The sequence below is a fragment of the Pristis pectinata genome, chromosome 2 (assembly GCF_009764475.1).
Source record: "Pristis pectinata isolate sPriPec2 chromosome 2, sPriPec2.1.pri, whole genome shotgun sequence".
Lineage (NCBI taxonomy): Eukaryota > Metazoa > Chordata > Chondrichthyes > Rhinopristiformes > Pristidae > Pristis > Pristis pectinata.
The window spans coordinates 100,113,153-100,132,515 of record NC_067406.1 but is presented as its reverse complement, the minus strand read 5'-3'; the positions used below and the strand labels follow the sequence as shown (position 1 = coordinate 100,132,515).

The window sequence follows — 19,363 nt, the reverse complement described above, 5'->3', positions numbered from 1 at the left end:
CAGAATAGAGAGGGATTCAAAAGGCCAAGGAAACAGAAAATTGTGGAAGGATGAAAAGTTCAAAGACGGCACCTTGAAAGCTCATTCCCTCCTAAAGTAAATCAGCCTGGATCTTAAATGGCATCAACTGCAGCAGATCAAAAAGACCACTACCATCTTGCTAGAGGCAACCAGGGATGGATAGTAAATGCTCGATTTACTAATGATGCCATAGCCTCAGAACAATTAAAGACAATTAGGAATTTAGGGCTTCTGCACTTGCCCTTTGCCTGAATTATGAGATTCAGGATGTCCCCAACATTGAGCTTGAACTCATTACAATGGATCCATTGTAGTGGAAACAGACATCCAGTGAGGAGCGGACCAAGATCAGTACAAGAATGAAGCCCAGAACTGGGATCGCAGGCAAGTGAAACAGTGTTTAATATATAAATATAAATAGTTTGAGAAAGAAAAAGTGCAGGTTGCTTTTCATCTCCAATTTATGAATTAATATCTAAACAAACATGTAAAAAAAAACTGCATGCATATAACCCCAGACTTTTACAAGTATGCTGTTACTAGAACTGCACACAATGAGAATTTGTGGTGAAATTTTGTCAAGGATAAAAATTAGCTGAGGGAAGCCACAGGTATGTTACATCAGGCTTGGAGAAAGGGAAGGACGAAATGAAACCAAAGTATACACAGCAAGTTTAACATGCATTGATATTTTGTTCAAAAGGTATACAAAAATGTAATCTATAAATGGACAAAACACTGACAGATAAAATGAGATTTGTGTGGTATTGAGAAAGAAAGTATCCTGCCGTATGTACAAAATGAATGATATAGAATCAGCTAAAGCTCCAGTTGAAAATGGATTCAGCAATTAACATAACAATTCATCATTCAGTAGCAATCCAAGAATCCAAGAGAATTATGATGATTACAAATGCAATGGAGAAAATATAGCAAGATATCCAACTAAAAATGTTTTGTTGTTTGGTCAGACTGCATCTTGAACATTTTCTGCTTCAACAATAAATGCTAAGGCATCAAAGAATCCTGCAAGTACCCAAATATCTTTTTACAATGAATAAAAAATCCAGTTGTTAGTTTATGGTAGGAAATTGTAAGACAATTACCAAAAAAAACCTCTCTACACTTTGGTTGTAGAGAGTATTCTTGCAAATTTATAGATCTATTGAAATCCTTAATAGCTTTGAAAGGATGCTTAATAATGGAATAATGGACTGATTGCATAACAGAAATGTAAATTATATACTTCACAGGCCGATTCAGATGAAGTCAGAGTACTGCAATAAACAATGGCTAGTTAACAAAATAACAAAAGACTATTTCAAATTGTCCACAAATGATTTAGAGGCAATACTGGTGATGTGTCCAGTGCTGACCTGTTTGCAATTTATGTTCAGCTTCCGAAAATTATCAGCAGGTAGCTTTCGTGTTGTAATCCGCCCCCCCCCAGTAACCTGCCAGATCTCGTCTGAGTAAATGAAAAAATGATTGTATCTAGCATAATGTAGCCAGTGGAAATTTCATATTGCTGACGCATTCTCAGAGCTCACATAACGAAAGCTAATGTCACATTCAAGCTTGTGAACAAAGGAGAGAGTGATTACAGCACATCTGAATCACAGCGTGCAAACAACACGTAGGTTGTATAATCCCTTGATGGCTTTTAAAATCATAGTGCAGTAAATTCAGAAATAAATAGGTGAACAAGTTAAAAAAGGAACAGCTCTGAATGCTTCAAATGGATTAGTAATGTTTAAGGAGAGGTCCAATCAAGAACTTGATAGTATGATAACCCATGCGGTATCTTTAATGAGACCTTTAGCAGTTCTGCAAGAAGCATCTGCCCACCAATCTGTGCTGCATTAAAATTAATCATGTGGGAGGTGTAACTAAATCTCGTGAGACTTCGCACCTTTCTTTCCATGCATACAAGGTCAACAGAAGCTATTTCCCCAACAGGCTTGGATTATCATACCCAATTTTTAATTTAAAAAGAAAATCACAACACTGTAGTTTCTTGATGCATAGATTACACTGTAGTTTCTTGATGCATAGATTACAAGTGTATACATCATCTCTCTCTGCTGGTCTCAATAAAATGCAGTCTACTATTATCTGAACAGCCCTTTTCATCTGAGTATCTGATGCTGCCATTTACAAATATGCACTGATAAAGGTAGCAAAATGGAAGTTTTATCATTTAAAATTATATCCAGGCTCTATGCACAAATATAATGCTGAACCTACAGTGTGTTCTGGTTCATCCTGAAGCCTGTACTCTCTAGTTGAAGTCTGCAGTGCAACAATCAAAACAAAAAGATTGTGTCAGCAACAATCCAAGACAAGATAGCTTTCTTTTTTGAAAGTTGATACTCAGAAAATCACAAAAAGCTGTTTTGTTCCCTTCTTGTAAATCTTTATTACGAAGGGACATTCTTTAAAGTTATATTACTGATTAAAGAATGTCCATTAAAAAAGCCATACTTTTTAATCTGGAATAATTCACTGCAAATCTTCCTAATACATTTGATCAATTTTAAATCGCAGTCCACGTGCCACTGTAGCCAGCACCTGTTCTCCTTCTGATCCACAACCTTTCCTCGAATTCTAAAACAAAATTAAGAGCAAGAAAATAAAGGAAATCTAAAACAAAAAAAAATTAAAGCTCAAAAAATATACTCCAAGCAGGGAAGGAAATGATCATCTACCCAAAATGTTTCTCTCACCACAGATGCTGTGTGATCTGCCATCATTCTGTGTTTTTATTATTCAATTAAATATGTAGCTTTTCCCATTCTGGGCCAAGAGAGAGGATTGACATTGAAATAAATATCACATTCCAGCAGAGAGCTTTAAAACATTAACTTAATAATCAAATCTAAAAGCTATTAATTGTAATACATGGAAACTGAAACTTTTGCCCTCTCCATCAAAAAATACTTTTAATATTTTATGTCATGGTCAGTGTGCCAACCTTTCTCTGAACATTGAGCAAAGGAACATCAGAAACACAATTTGACAAAATCCTGCATCACATGGATTCTATTCTAAACAGCAATCTTTCAAACTATAAGTGATGCATCAGTAGTATCTACAGGAGGCTCTACCTCAAGAGGGCAACATCCATCATCAAAGATCCCCACTATCTGAGCCATGCCAACTTCTCGCAGCTACCATCGGGCAGGAGGTACAGAAGCCTGAAGTCGCACGCCACCAGGTTCAAGAACAGCTACTTCCCTTCAACTATTTGGTTCTTGAACTAACCAGTGCAACCCTAATCACTTCAGTTTAGCAACACTTTGATCACACTGCACTAAAATGAAGTTTGTTTGTTTTTTGTTCTAATTGTGTTCTCTCTTGTAAGAACTGCGTATAATTTATGTTTCATTTATGTTTTCCTTGTGAAATGCTGCTTATATGATACTATGTGTCTGTGATGTTGCTGCAGGTTTTTCATTGCACCTATGTATACATGTACTTGTGCACATGACAATAAAGTCAACTTTGATCTTCAAAGCTAGGAGCAGATGAATAAAGTTTTCCCAAAGTATGTTAAATTTTCATAACTTAACATCTTACTTGCAAATCAAGTGCAAATTATACTTTTCACTGTATTAAGGGTAACCAAGTCAGAGGTTAAATAGCTCTAAGCAATCATCCTGTATCATTGTAGGAAATATAAAATAAATGATAGTTGCATGGGCAGGATATTCAACATAATAGCTTAAACTAACAAGGCTTAAAAGGCATAAGACTCAAGATAAAAATTTTAATGACTATATGTTCTGTACCATGTATATTGCACCCGTAATAAAAAGTGAACATTTTCCTGTTTCTAAACGATGATGCAACTTATCAAGTTAAAGAAAACTATTTTAAGTGTTATTGAAAATGCAATTTTCAAACATACACAAGTAAAATAAAAATGGAAAGAAAAAGGTCTTCTTGTGTACGTATACCCCAAAACACTTTGCAGCCAATGATATGGAAAATCTTAAAACTCCAACTTGACCAATTACAATTCCAGCTGCAATCATCAGCAAACTGATGGAAGCAGTTACCAAAAATGCTATCATGTAATGCCCATACATGGTTAAGTAGGTTATGCTTCTTCAAGATCACTTAACTTAGAACTTTGGACAAAAGAGCTGAAATATAGTTCCTATTTGAAAATTTTCGTCTGTTCTCTCAGGGTTATAGAATACGGAAACAATCCATGCTATCAACTCCCTACCATTCACCTACACACGCAGGGCAATTTACAATGGCTAATTAACCTACCAAACCACATGCCTTTAGAGGATGAGAGGAAAACTGGAGCACCCAGAGGAAACTCACACGGACACGAGGAGAACGTGCAAACCCCACGCAGGCAGCACCATAGGTCAGGATTGAGCTCGAGTCACTGGAGCTATGAGGGAGCAGCTGTGCCACCCTTTTTTCCTATCTCCTACAACCAGTCTCCTCCATTCTGAGCTGAGCTGCACAATGGATTCATCCCAGCATCTGGGTGATCAGGGAGTGTGAATAACAGGCCTAGGAAGTTCCTAGCATGGGAGACCTCTTTTTTTTTCTGATCTAGCCTCTCTGAAATCAAAACTATACTTAAGGCATTTGTCTCCCCTAGGGACAAATCAGCTACAATCATTTTCTAAACAGAGACCCAAGGTTCACCGGTCCTGTTGTAATTCTAATTCCCACTGGGATTCATGTGCTCTTCCAGCATACAATCCAGAGCTCAGTCTAGAGCCACCAGCCAGATATTTCCATTTCCCAGTCCAGTCATACTCTGGACATTTCCTTGATGCAAAATTTGCAACAAAATTAACTGCAATTCTGTGTTATGGCACAATTTCCTCCAGGAATTAGAATGTGGGCTATGAACTCATTTCATTAGGGGAACAACAGTCCTGCATTAACTTCATTGAAAAAAGTGGACATAAAAAGTTGCATAATGTCAGAAGAAAATGTCATCAGTTTACTTATTTGTCACCAGCATTAGCAAAAAGCTTAAAGTATGAAACTTAGTTGGCTGAACATTTTTTTTTGCTGAATGTGCACATTAGCAGCCTATACTGCAATTTAGACCATTGAAATTTATTAATGTTACAATCATTTCTTTTCATGTAAACAAGTAATTGACAAATTTAACGCATTTTAAAGCATTTAAGGGGATTGCTGTTAATATCTAGAAAGTATCTTCCTTTACATAATTTCTACGAAGCATAGTTTAGAACATATAAAATGTGTTCTTGACCACCAGCCACACCACCCCAAAATATCTCTTCATTTTGTACATCGATTACCCAATATCCAGTACTGAATGAGCAGAAAATTTTGTTCACTAAATACTAAGAAGCCTCTGGTCCCTGCAACATTGCCCTTCCCTGAGCATTATTTTCATCCATGGTAACTGTCTGGAGCCTTTGTGTTGTGTCTGACCTAAACTAAATTTTTGTCTGCATCTCATTCCATCACTGAAACTCCTTTCTTCCTCCCCCTGTACATTGCCCGACTCTGACCCTACTTCATTACCTAAAACCCACATCTATACCCATGCCAATTCAAGATGCAAGACCAGCAGGGAGAATTCTGGATTAGTAAATAAATCTAAAATTCTCATTGCTTGCCTCCTTCCTTTCATCCTAAGGCTCACTCAAAACATTGCTACAGACAATAGTAACACAGCGAATCCTGCTTACCTATCACTCTGTCCTTGTTGACCTACTTTGATTCTTGATCCAACAACATCTCCATTTTAAAATCTTAACACTTGCTTTCAAATCCTTCCTTGGCCTCCTATCTCTAGTCTTCTCCACCCTAAAAGCCTTTGAGATCATTAACTGTAATTCTGGCTTCTTGTACCTTTCCAGTTTTAAGCACTGGACCATTGGTGGCCACAGCTTCAGCTGGCTACATTCTCAGGAGTTTAGAATTCACTCTCTTAACCTCTCTGCCTTTCAATCATTCCTCCCTTTAAGTGCATCATGAAACCTCTCTCTCTGACCAAAATAATATTTCCTTCTCGAGATGTCAAAAATTTTGTTTTATAGATAATGCTCTTTTTAACTGCCATGAGTTGTTGTGTGATGTTAAAGATGTGTTAAGTACGAGTTGTTGCTTTAGATGCAGAGAATTTGTATTAAAGCAGCTGAATGCTTTAATAAGGAACAGACAACACTTCAATAGAATATTAATCAGCAATGGAGTTGCACACATCATAAACTCGTGCCTTTGGTTTCCTAGGCTGAAGGAAACATAATCCTATCAATCAATCAATCCAAAAGCTGTGCATCTCCTGATTTCAGTCCATATTTTCAGTCGCAGCTGTACAAATGGTTAGAGAGACCATATATCTGTAAGCCCAATTCAGGTGTGGTGTCAGCTACAATCAAAGGTCTTACTAGCACCATCTAAATTTGAACATGGAAAATGAATACTTGGATGCATATCCTATAAATTTCCAGAAAAATGTATTAAGCAACTTCATAAAGGGGTGGATTAAACACAGCAAACTGGGAGACAAATTAATCCTCAATATTCTAATGCTGGCGATAAAACTTCAACAGTGAGTATTTCCTGACTCCTTGTTTGCTATGCAAGCTGCAGCTGAGCATCTGTGCACTGCTGACAATTTAACCTCATTTCCCAGACAACAGAATACAGAATTTCTCACATGTCACTTCACATGATCTAGACAAAGCTAACAGAGCTATCTAGGTTATGGAAGCAATGGATGGCTTAAAAATAATAAATCAGAGAAAGAAGGTTATGTGCTGGAATATTTAACTGAGAAAAAAAGCTTTTTTAAAAAATTGTAAACTTACCCACTACTGCCAGTAAATTGCCTCTTATTTTAATTGTGTTATGCATACTGCTTATCCAAGTATGTGTTGCTCTATATTTCTAGTTCATCCAGTCCACCACCTGACTGCTGCTTAAATTAATAATCTATGCACATTTGACACACACACATACACACACAATATAAGTAAGCAAATTCCTGACAGGAAAGTTCTTTATCACCCAATTTGTCCTTCACATAGTTGGATTTACATAACCACCGCTGGTACTATTACCTATGCCAACATAGGCAATTCTTTCATATTACACAATTTCCTCAACAGACCAAAATCCCATTGTGCTACCACTATGCAAACCAGGACTTTATCTGCTGGTTTGATAAACTGGTTGCACATCTTTTCTTTTATATAACAGGACAAAATACTAAGTCCATATTTCAGAATGTTGCAGATCAGTGTATTATGCTGATTAACAGCCAGATTAAGTTAGTTATTCTTTGTTTGCTAGGTATGGACTAATATTCCACTATTTATCAGTTTCCCAGCACTTAATCATTAGCCCTTTTAAAATGCCTTAAACATGTTTTAAGCATTTCTTATCATCGTTTACATAGTGTTCTATAGTACTAGATGCTTTTTCAGATCAAACAGCAAAAAAAATAACTCCCATTGGCTAATCCCTTTGATCACTATGGTGACATCTATTCTTGATATTCTTTCAATTTTCAGCAAATAAACAAAGAGGGAATATAGCCATCTCTTCATAATGCTTCCTTAATCGAGCATAACGTACTCAGTAGCTACTGTCTGCAAACAACGAGGAAAGGATAAATGACACATCAGTGTGATCGACTCTAAGATCAAAAGCAAAAATACCCAACAGCTGAAATGTATTGCAAGTAACAGCAAATAACAACTGGCTAAAAATTAGTCTCCAGTTTCTCTTCTCCCATCCATAAAAGTATGCTGCTTCCCTCAGTAGATTCCAGTAATGTCTTCACCCTGCATATGGATACCCAGAAGTCTGAAAACCAAATCGCAAGCTTCAGATTGATTGATCAGTTTTGTTTTTCTAGAATCTTGTTTGATTGAAGGTTCCCACTACAAACTATTTTTTAAAACATTTCTACTAGACATTATGAAAATAAATAAACTGAGGAACAGATATGTAGGCAGATTAGGGAAAGGAGCATAAACAACAGGGTGACTTCAACTTCCCCAATATAGACTGGGATCTCCTTAGCGCAAGAGGTGTAGATGGGTTAGAATTCACTAGGTACATCCAAGAAGGTTTCTTGAATCAATATGTTGATAGCCCAACTAGAGGAGGAGCTGCACTGAACCTGGTATTGGGAACTGAGCCTGGCCAGGGACTGACAATTTATAGGGAGAACACTTAGGAAACAGTGATCGCAACTCCTTAGGATAGCTATGGATAAGATTAAGTATGGACATTGTGGAAGAGTATAAAATTGGGGCAGGGCAAATTACAAGCGTACAAGGCAGGAATAAGGGAGAGTTAATTGGGAACAGCTGTTTTTGGGCAAATCCACATCTGACATGTGGAGGGTGCTTAAAGATCAACTGCACAGAGTACAGGACAGGTATGTTCCAGTAAGAGGGAAGGACAAGGATGGCAAGCTGAGGGAACCTTGGATTATGAGAGAGGTGGTGAATTTAGACAAAAAGAAAAAGGAAGCGTGTGTAAAGTTTAGAAAACTAAAATCAAACAGTACCTTGAGGATTATAAAAAAGCTAGAAAAGAAGTCAAGAAGGGAATTAGGAGAGCCAGGAGGGGCCATGAAAATCGTTGGCGAGAAGGATTACATAGAATCCCAAGGCATTCTATACATACATCAAGAGCAAGAGGATAACTAGGGAGAGGGTAGGACCACTCAAGAATAAAGGAGGGAACATGTGCTTGGATGCAAAGGATGTGGCGAGGTCCTAAGTAAGTACTTTGGGTCAGTATTTACCAAGAAGAAGGGTGTAGAGGATAGTGAGATCAGTGTGGAACGTGCTAATATGCTAGGGCATATTGAGATAAAGAAAGAGGTAGTGTTGGGTCTCGAAGAACATTAAGGTGGATAAGTCCCCAAGGCCTGATGGGAAGCACCCCAGGTTAGTGAAAGAAGCAAGAGATGAGATTGCTGGGGCTTTGACCAAGATCTTTTTGTCCTCACTAGCCATAGATGAGGTCCCAGAGGACTGGCGAGTAGCTAATGTTGTTCTGTTGTTTAAAAAGGGAAATAGGGATAATCCTGGCAACTGTAGACTGGTGAGTCTCATGTCAGTGGTAAGGAAGCTATTGGAGAGGAATCTTAGGGATAGGATTTATGAGTATTTGAAAACCATGACCTAATTAGGGACAGTCAGCATGGCTTTGTGCAGGACAAGTTATGTCTTACTAACTTGAATGAGGTTTTCCGAAGAGGTGACAAAGATGAATTATGAAGGTAAAGCTATGGGTGTTGTCTATATGGATCTTAGTAAGGCATTTGACAAGCCCTCATGGTTGGATCATCCAGAAGATTAAGATGCATGGGATCCACAATGACTTAGCCTTTACAATTCAGAATTGGCTTGCCCATGGAAGACAGAGGACAGTGGTCAATTCTGGCTGGAGGTCCATGACCAGTGGTGTTCTGCAGGGATCCGTACTTGCATCTTTGCTGTTTGTGATACATATATAAAAAACTTGGATGAACACATCAATGGGTGGGTTAGTAAGTTTGCAAACAATACAAAGATTGGTGGCATTCTAGATAGTGTAGAAGATTGCCAAAGGATACAGCAGGATATAGATCAATTGCAGATATGGGCGGAGAAATGGCAGATGGAGTTTAACCCGGCCAAATGTGAGAGGTTGCACATTGGGAGATCAAATTAGGTGGAAATGGTTACCAGGTAATTAATGTCAGCAAGGGATGACTTGAATCTTTGGAATTTTAGCTAGTATAAATGTAGGACAGTTTGCTAATGCATATATTAAGTATCACAGAATCAAGTTCGACAGAGTACAGCTTCTACAAAGCACAAAACTCAGAATTTTGGTGAGTGTGAGAACTCGGTGCAAAGACAGGAAGAGGTGCTGTTCCAGTGATGTGGCAGGACACCTCAAATTAATGACATGCAAATCCTTTGCCAAGCAGAAATTCTAGGATGTTCACCTTTCCTGGAAAAGTACAGCTACACGTATTGTCATCAGTTGGAGGAGTACAAACTCGGCAACTTGAGCAACAGCTGACATTACTTAGGTCTATCTGCAAGGCTGGTTGTTTTTAATGACTTGCTTGTTTCAAGAGGTGCTTACCCACAGATTTTATGCAGTGCTGACAGAAAGGTACTGGGTGAGTGTCAGACAGACAAGACAGAGAAAACCAACATGCAATTCCAAATATTCAAGGGGAGTGAATCATGTGTGGCTCAGCTGTAAAGGAGAAGTCAAGAGGGCAATAGTGAAAAGGGAATTTTGTAGTTAGAGGAGACATTTCAACAGAGCCAGGACCAATGCCCTCATGGGTAGGTTTGCTGGTGCTGTAGGAGGACCTGGCAGGAGAGTGGGAGGCTGAGCATTAGCTTAGAAGGCATAAAAGCAGATAATTAGTGAGCTAGTTCGGAAAACAAAACAAACAATATTTAGAAAATGGACTAAGAGATGGTCTGATTGTGCATTACATTAGATACCCAAAGAAAGGAGCTTAATCTAAGGAAGGAGTTTAGCTGAGGGCACTAATATACACATGGAGGAATATATTGTAGCTATAGCTGAAACATGGCACAACATCAGAAACGGAAAATGCTGGAAAATTCAGGTCAGGCAGCGTCTGTGAAAAGACAAACAGTCAATGTTTCGGGTCTGTGACCTCTTGTCAGACTCTGCTTAAAGAAGGGCTGATATCTCAAACGAATCATTAAACGGGGCTTTTGGGTTAAACTGAAAAACAGGAAAGGTGCAAACGCAAGCCGATGAAGGCACATTTCTGCTATAAAAAAAACAGTAGGACAATAGACGTTCTGATAAGGTTAGAACGTTAAATCTATTGGCACATTTCCAATAAGAAAAAGCAGGACTGGGGTTTTCAATTACCCCGATATTAATTGGGAAACAATCATTGTAGAAGATGTAATGTGCACATAATTCCCAAATTACATCTTGAAGAACTGTTTAAGCCAGTATGTTGCAAGCACAACGGGGGGGCAATTATGAAGACTGACTATAATTTTCCACTGGCACCTGACTACAGGAACGATACCATGCAATTGGGGGGGCAACTAATGTTGTTTACACTAGGAGGAAGGGAAAAACCAAGTCATTACCAGCCAGTTAGTTTAACTTTGAGGGCTGACAAATATTAGAATGATTTCTGATAGATAATACAAACCTTCATTTATAAGGACAGCAAATAACCTGGGTTATTCACTGTGAATTTGTTAAGGGGAGGTCATTTTCAAACAAATTTGATTGAAATTTTTTTGAAGCAGCACAGGGAGGATCAATGAGGGCAGTGCATTTGATGGGTACATATGTATTTTAGCAAGGATTTTAACAAGGTCTAAAACAGAAGCCTTCACCAAAAAATTGAAAACTCATTAGCTCCAAGGTAGAGTGACAATTGGATCCGAAGTTGTATTTATGGCAGGAATCAAAGAGTGCTGAATCACCAGTGTTTTTGTGACTGAAGACTGCTAACAGTGAATTTCCACAGGGTTCTGTACATAGTCCCATGCTTTCTGTAAAGTATTTTAATGAATTAGATTTAAATATAGGGGGCATGAGGAAGTACTTTGAAAATGAATCAAAAATTGTCCCGGTGGTTTACAGAGGAGGAAGGTTTTAGACTACAAGAAGATCTAGATAGTCTGCTCAGTTGAGCAGAAAAGAATCACATGGAATTTAATTCAGATAGTGTGAGCAAATGCATTTGGAAAGGTAAAACAAAGGTTAGGGTACGTACCTGTGTTTCTCTATTAATCCTTAAAAGGTAAAGGGACAGGTCAATGACCATATGGCATGCTTTCCTTTGTTAGCCAAGGTATAGAATTTAAGAGCGGGGAGTCTTATGCTGGAATTGTATACAGCACTGGTTAGGCCACAGCATGAGTATGGGTCTCCACATTACAGAACTGTGGTGCAGAAGAGATTTGAGGATATTGACATGAGTGGAAAATTGTTAGCTATAAGGAAATATTGGTCAAGCTAAAGTCCTTTCCTTTGGAGCAGAAAATCTGAGAAGAGCTAACTGAAGTATATAACAACCTACATTGTATATAATGGACATAGATAGAACAAGTAGGAAGGACTTACCGGAGGGGCTGATAGAAGGTAGCTGGTAGAGATAAAAGTTCATCCAGAAGGTAAAAGGGCACTAGAAATATTGCCTGAAAGAGTGAAAGAGGCAGAGAAACACTTGGGTGACCTGCAGGGCTACATACCTAGTGCAAGAAGATGAAATTATGTCAGGTAACTCTTTATCCACTGGCAGAGACATAGGTCATATGGCCTCCTTTGCTGGAGGTATTTATACTTTCTACATTCTAGGATTCTGTGCCATATTTTGCTCATGAAAATCATACTGTTGAGGCATCATACAGTTTAGGACTTTTGTTGATGGGACATGTAACAACAAATGAAAAGGGCAATTAAATCCTTATTAGAAATCGCAACTATTAATCATACTCAGAACAAAATGGTTGCTGACATAGCGTGGTAAAGAAACCATGAAGTGCATAAGAATTTAGATAAATCCCATAGAAATAATAATCTTCAAATGCATGAATACTATTCAGTTGAAACACCCAGACAAAAGTAGTGCATAGTTCAGATGATGAGAAGCATTCTAAGTCTAGCACACATTCATGAGAGAATAATTGTAAAAATATTCAAAGGCTAAATTCATGAGCTTTACTTGAAACTTATACAGCAAAACATCCCAAGGTACTTAACAGAAGCATTATCAAGTAAAATTTGACACCAAACCACACAAGGACTGTTAGGCGACAAAGTCATAGAAGATTGCAAGAAACTTCAAGAGGATAAAAATAAAATAGAGGCAGAGATTTGGAAAGGTTTGTGGACGAATTTCAGAGTTTGATCTTTGTCAGTGATTGGCAGGGCTGCTGATGGCAGAGCAATTAAATTTGAAAGTAATCATGAGGTCAGAAGAGGAGGAGCGTTGCATCCCTATAAGTTGTAGGTTTATGGAGATTACAGAGAAAAGGGAAAGTCAAGAATAAAAACAAAGATAAGAATTCAAAAATCAATATTGCTTAAGTGGGAGCTTCCACAGGACTAACTAGTGAACATAAGATGGTACGAATTAAGGTATATGGAGAAAAGTTTTGGACGACGCAAAGTTTATGGATGATTGAGGATGTTAAGGTGTGCACTGAAGAAGTCATGTTTAGAGGTAATAAAGGCAAGGATGATTGTTTCAATAGGAAATGAGCTGACAAGGAAAAATATCAGGCAACGTTACTGGGTGCAAAAAAGGGATCTCAGTAATGTGCTGATGTGTGACCATAAAACCATCTTGATGTCAGGTACAACACTGAGGTTGCAAATGACTGCATTTAATCTCAAACAACTTCAAGGGAGTGGGATTGAGTCAGTAGCTACAAAACAGAGTTTGTGACAGGGATCAAAGGATGAAAATTAGTTTGGAAATCCAGTGATGACGGAGGAGTCCAGAGAGGTGCAGATGGGATAGAGCTGGATGTCATCCGCATATATGAAGAAACTTTTTTTAAATATTATGGGAAAGGAGAACAAGAATGTGAATAAGAAACTGGAGGGGACTGATGATGGATCCGTGTGGAAGAAAAGCTGACAGAAGTCGTATCTGAACTCAAGATGATTTTATGGTCACATATCAGCACATTACTGAGGTCTCTGTCACTACAACTAGATAGATGAGATCCCCCAGCTAACTGATGATGAAGCAACTGTGGAGGAGGATGGATAGGTAACCACAACAAATTCTGCAGCCAGTTTGAGAAGGATGAGGAAGGAGAACTTACCTTTATCACTGTACATTACTAGTGATAGGCATTTTGATCATTGGTTTAGGAAAGGTGCAAATAAATGCTACATTCAGATCTACTGCCAATATTGTCATAAGTTTCAATGCATCATTCATTGCTTCCACAAACTGTGTGTTCTGAAATAGGCTTAACCTGTTCATATCCAATTGTCTTTGGAGTCAATTACGTATTTCCTTTGGTTGTATCCCTATGCGCAAATCATTGCTGCTTCATTTCACAAGACCTGAATACATTGCATAACAGCTATAATTAGTTTCATTTAGTTCAATCAGTAGAACTAGCCATTATGCAATGTTACAATAAAGATAATGTCCTTTGAATATAACTGGATAATTTTGCTTGATTTAAATAAAATAAGTCCACACAACCTCATCCATTCTCCTTCTCAGTCTAGCTAAAGCTGGCTCTCACTATCCTCTTTATTCCAAATCCATGTGAATAAATCCATTGCTCAAAAACAATGTGACAATAATTCATTCACTAGTTTATTCAGTACTTTTTTAGACCAGCATTGAATATTTCCATTGATCCATGGAAATATCAACTAATTCATTAATTTTGCCCACACTATCTCTTGGAAAATATCAGTGATATTTACCAAATCATAAGCATGAGGGGCATGATCAAAGAAATTTAACTTCTAGCTTTAAAGTGCTTTGGCTCAGGACTTAAATATATTATACATTCAAAACACAGGAGTATAATGTTTGGTAAAATGGAGCAAAAACTGAATGACACTACACGGGCAGCCTGCTTTACACTCAGGAACAATTACCAGCTGCTGGTGGGCCATCACATTTTTTTGCTTCTATTCAAGACAGTGTTCAATTTCACCTCCATCAATCTTCACGATCTCCAGAAAATTTGCATCTCAATTTAAAAAGAAAATCACAGAAAACGTGTCAGACACATGCTTTCCCTATAGACTTTTGAAAAAATGCTCATCTTATACTAACATTTCTATTATTATTTTCACTAGGTGAAAATTTTCATTTCTGACTTGTCTGCCTCGGTGATTCATCTAGGAAACCATACACATGGGAGGAGAAACACAACAGAAAATTTTGGAGATGCTCAGCAAGTTAAGCTTTCCATAGACATTGCCTTCACTGCTACTTTCAGCATTTTCGGTTTTAATCTTCAGATTTCCACCATCTGTAGCATTTTCCTTGTGGATAAACACAATCTGACCAGGGCTGACACTGCGTTATTAACAAATTAGTTACAGTTTTGTTATTATATGATACAAATGGAACATAGAGTAATACAGCACGAAAACAGGCCCTTACGCCCAACACATCCATGCCAACCTAGTTGCCTATCTGAACTAGCCCCATTTGCCTGTTTCACCCATATCCCTCTAAACGTTTTCTATCCATGTACCTGTCTAAATGTCTTTTAAATTTTGTAAGTGTACCCACCTCTACCACTTCCTCTGGTAGCTTGTTCCACATACCCACCACCTAGGTAAAAGTTTCCCCCAGGTCCCCTTTAAATCTTTCCTTTCTCACAAGTGGCAAATAATCCACAATTCTCAAGCTACATGAAAAGGGTGATTCAGAAATATGCAGTTTTCAGTGTTGTATTTTCACAGATTCAGAAAAATCATTATTTAGGCAGCAATAGTTTCTTATCCAAGAACAATGTACTCTTATAGAACATGTTATAAAGTTCAGTCAATATTCAGCAACCTGCAAAGGAAAGAGCACATTTTTAAAAAGTAAGTTCTGTTCGTTTATTCACATCACCTCACTTTTGAACACCTAAAGTGTAAACAGCTGCTTGCTATTGCTTTACATTCCTGCAGCATTTCACTAGATGTTTAACCTGTGCAACACGTTGGCCCTGCTAGGCAACACTTAGGGAGAATACGCTGAAGCACACAAGTATGAGTAACATTGCCCAAGAGATTTTTGTTTGGGTGGTGAATTCGGACAGAGGGGAAACAGCGAAGATGTTAATCTGCAAGATATGGTAAGTATTGAAAGCTCAAGATATTGAATAATTAAAGAGGAACTCTGTTTAAATCAAAAGGAAGCCTAAATTGTGTTGGTCTTAGTGCTCAGCGGCCATACAAGCTGTCACCATCCATCTATCACTAACATGAATCAGATGTCCATTCTCATTGCACTGCAATGAGCACCAAACAGCAGACAGAATAAAGACTGCATGTGTTTTTACTCAGACTGTTACTAAAACAAATTATTTCTGAAAAGTTGCTTGCATCTTGTTGTTGGAATTATACCTTTGCATTCAATTCAGAAAGAAACCTTATGGAGACTATGCCACCTACAGCTGTGTTGAAACATGCTGAAATTGGCACAATCACTTGGAGCAATGGTAACATAATATTATTAATACATTAATTTGAACAAGGATTCTAGGCAACTGAAATTAATTCCAGCATAATACCATTAGAGGGGGAATTAGTTTCAATTGCCTAGAATCTGACCATCTGAAATCATACTGGGAAGCAACTTTTTCCTCTTAGTTCTCCTCCCCTTTCTCAATCGCCAAGGGCACTTTATTGTATTGTAATTAGGTCAAAATACCAAAACACCAATCGCTTCTTCGTCCTCTTACCGAGAAATGGTTAATAATTTAACAAGGACGATCATTTGCACTCTTTATGCGAGCTGAAATACTTAGGGCATTTTCAAATAGTCATTTTTTAAGTAGAATTATTTCTCAGAACTAAACCTGAAATAATTATTTTCTTATGTTACCAATTTGCTGGAATTTACACAATAAGGAACCCATATTCCAATGTTTACATTACAAACTGATTCCACACCAGACGCGATGCCGTGAAATGTAGTTTTATACCACACACTGATCTTCCGTGCATTTTTATATTGTGCTTCTCCCATTTCTGCACTTGTAATTACCCTTTTCGTAAGGAATTTGAGCCAGTTATTTTGAATGTGACTATAATACTTTTTTTAAACAAAGAAAAGCCTTATGAGGGTAAAAATTTGTTCAACAACGAAGAGAATATATTGTCATATGCATTATAAAATGTGCTGAGGCGATTCAATTGGATCCGTTTAATTATGTATCAGCGACAAGGCTACAGATCGACAGCGGCGAAGTGGGATTAGTCAGATCAGCTTTTCCTCGCTTACACAGACATGACGGGCCAGTTCTCTTTCTGTGTCGTGAAATCCGGTGATCCTAAGCAATCGATTATACCTTTATAAAAATTTAAGCAATATAATCTGAAGTAACACAGACTTCTCCCTCCCTCGCATGGAGTGCCTCAAACAAGAAGATATGCTCAAAAAACATTCATGGCTAAATCTCTGGAGCTTCAAGTGTTACCTGTTAATATAAACGGAATTACATTGGAAAGCTTTCCTTATAAAATGATATATAAGCCCGTGAGCTAAGTGGCGTCATATTTTGACTGAAACTGATTGGGGGCAGGGTGTGAAGGAAGGCGCATTAAATGCAAACGGCACCATACACTTAGCTGTAAAATGGAAGCGAGCTGCCAGGCAGGTGCCAGATGCATCCTTTTGCAAAGGTTATTACGGGGAAGTTGATCAGGAGTCCTTATTGCAAAATATCCAGTGGTTACCAAAATAGAACAGACCACATCAGGATGAGAAGATCAGGGAACGCTTCCCTTCGCCCACCCACCTTCAAAGGACGAGGTCCAGAGCCCAGCAATGGGCAGACCCCAGAACAAGCACCCACCGCCCCCACAGGATTAACACAGCAATTCACCAACCATCAGAACAAACAATCCTTCTATTTCCTGCGCTGACTCCGAAATTGCAGGCAGGAACCGTGCGCTCAGAGGGCTTTGAACGTGCACATTACCGGCTTCATGCTTCCCGGGATGGTCTGTCATCTCGATGACCAGCAGGTCCCGGCCCTCGATGCTCTTGCCCACCGTGTAGATGCGGCTGATGCTGGGGCACTGGAGCCACACTCCGACCAGGACTTCGCGCAGCTCCGGGTGCTGGTGATACTGGAAGGTGATACTGTCGTCCGACGACTGAGTGGGCACGGCCGCCCCGGCCCAGGACACGGCCGAGCAGAGCAGCAGTAGGCGTCCCCAGGTCATGTTTGAGCCGGCTGTCTGCTCCGAAGGCAGGCTGTGAGCGGCGAGCGGCTGAATGAGAAGCGACCGGTGGCAGCGAGGGAGTCAGTGTGGAGAAGGAGGAGCTTCTCGCTGCTGACAGCCCGAGCTCACATGCGCAGAATTACAGCAAGGGGGGCCATTCGGCCCGACCACTCCCTGGTCGACATCCCTCTCTCCCGTGCTTATCAACACTCCCCCTCAATGTATCTCCAGTGCTGGCATGTGGCTGTGAGATCCACATTCCGACTGCTCTCTGGATAAGGACGTTCCTCATGAATTCCCTGTTTCATCTCCTGACAATTATCTTCTGTTGATATCCTGGCCCAGGGTCTCCACCCGGAACGTCTTTGCCTCCACAGATGCTGCCTGGCCCGCTGAGTTCCTCCAGCAGTTTGGTTTATTTTTGCTTCCCACACCCACCCCAGCCCCCCCACCACCATCCTCCAGCCCCCAACACCCCCCACCAACCCCCAACCACCCCCCAGATCCCCCAGCAACCCGCCACCCCCGACCCTGTTTCTTTCTCCTTCTCCACCCACTCTATCTGCCCACCATCCACGCACTCCTCCCACTGGATCCCCTCCCCTTACTGTTTCCATCTCCCTTCCCCACCTTCCTTATCTGATTCATTGCTCCCCTTCCTTATCAGATTCCATCATCTGCAGCCCTTTGTCACCTCCACCTCTCACCTCCCCATTTCTGTTGCTATTTCCACTCTTCCCTCCTCCCATCCGCCTATCACCCCTCCTCACCTGGATCCACCTATTGCTCGTCACCTCTTGCTCCACCCCTTGCTCCACCCCTTACCTCTTTATACTAGTTATTTCCTCTCTACCTCTCAATCCAGATGAAGAGGTTCGACCCAAAGCAGTCTCTCGTGTCTCATCTTGGTGTGGATATCCACTTGGGGAAACAATTGAAAAGTTTCTGTGAGTTAGTGGGTTCAGCCTCATGGAGGGCTCGGTGCCCGAGGCCCCTGAGGTTCTGTTGAAAGAGTATGAGGAGCTTGGGTCTAAATTTTAAAGGAAAACCATGAAGATGGTCATCTTTAGATCATTACCTGAGCCACATTAAATTGTCATAGGGTAAATAAGATCAGAAAATTGAATGTGTCAAAAGATTGATGTGAGAGAAATGGGTTTCAATTCATGGGGCACTGAAATCAGTATTGAGGAGAGAGTAGTTCCATTGCGACAGACTTCATTTGAATTGTACTGGGACCACTATCCGTGTGAATCAAGTAGTGGAGCGGAAGACAGGCCTTAAACTTTGAGGGCAGGGACAGGGATCAGAGACAAGTGAGGAGAGATTTAGAAAGTTAAAAAGAAAGGACAAAGCAATTGTGTAGGATAGTGAATGGTAATGATAATTAGAGTCCTCCAAGAAGAGATGGTGCAAGCAAACA

The 19,363-nt window shown here is 39.5% G+C and overlaps 1 protein-coding gene across 1 annotated transcript in view; it reads right to left on the bottom strand.

The window, feature by feature from the left end:
- The window catches only part of cpe (carboxypeptidase E), a 63,192-nt gene extending 45,167 nt beyond the window's left edge, over positions 1–18,025 (bottom strand). Inside the window, exon 1 of the mRNA XM_052010227.1 lies at positions 17,694–18,025. Coding sequence (XP_051866187.1) covers positions 17,694–17,940 — 247 coding nt within the window. The 5' untranslated portion in view covers positions 17,941–18,025. The remainder of the gene's footprint in view (positions 1–17,693) is intronic.
- Between the last annotated feature and the right edge of the window lie 1,338 nt (positions 18,026–19,363).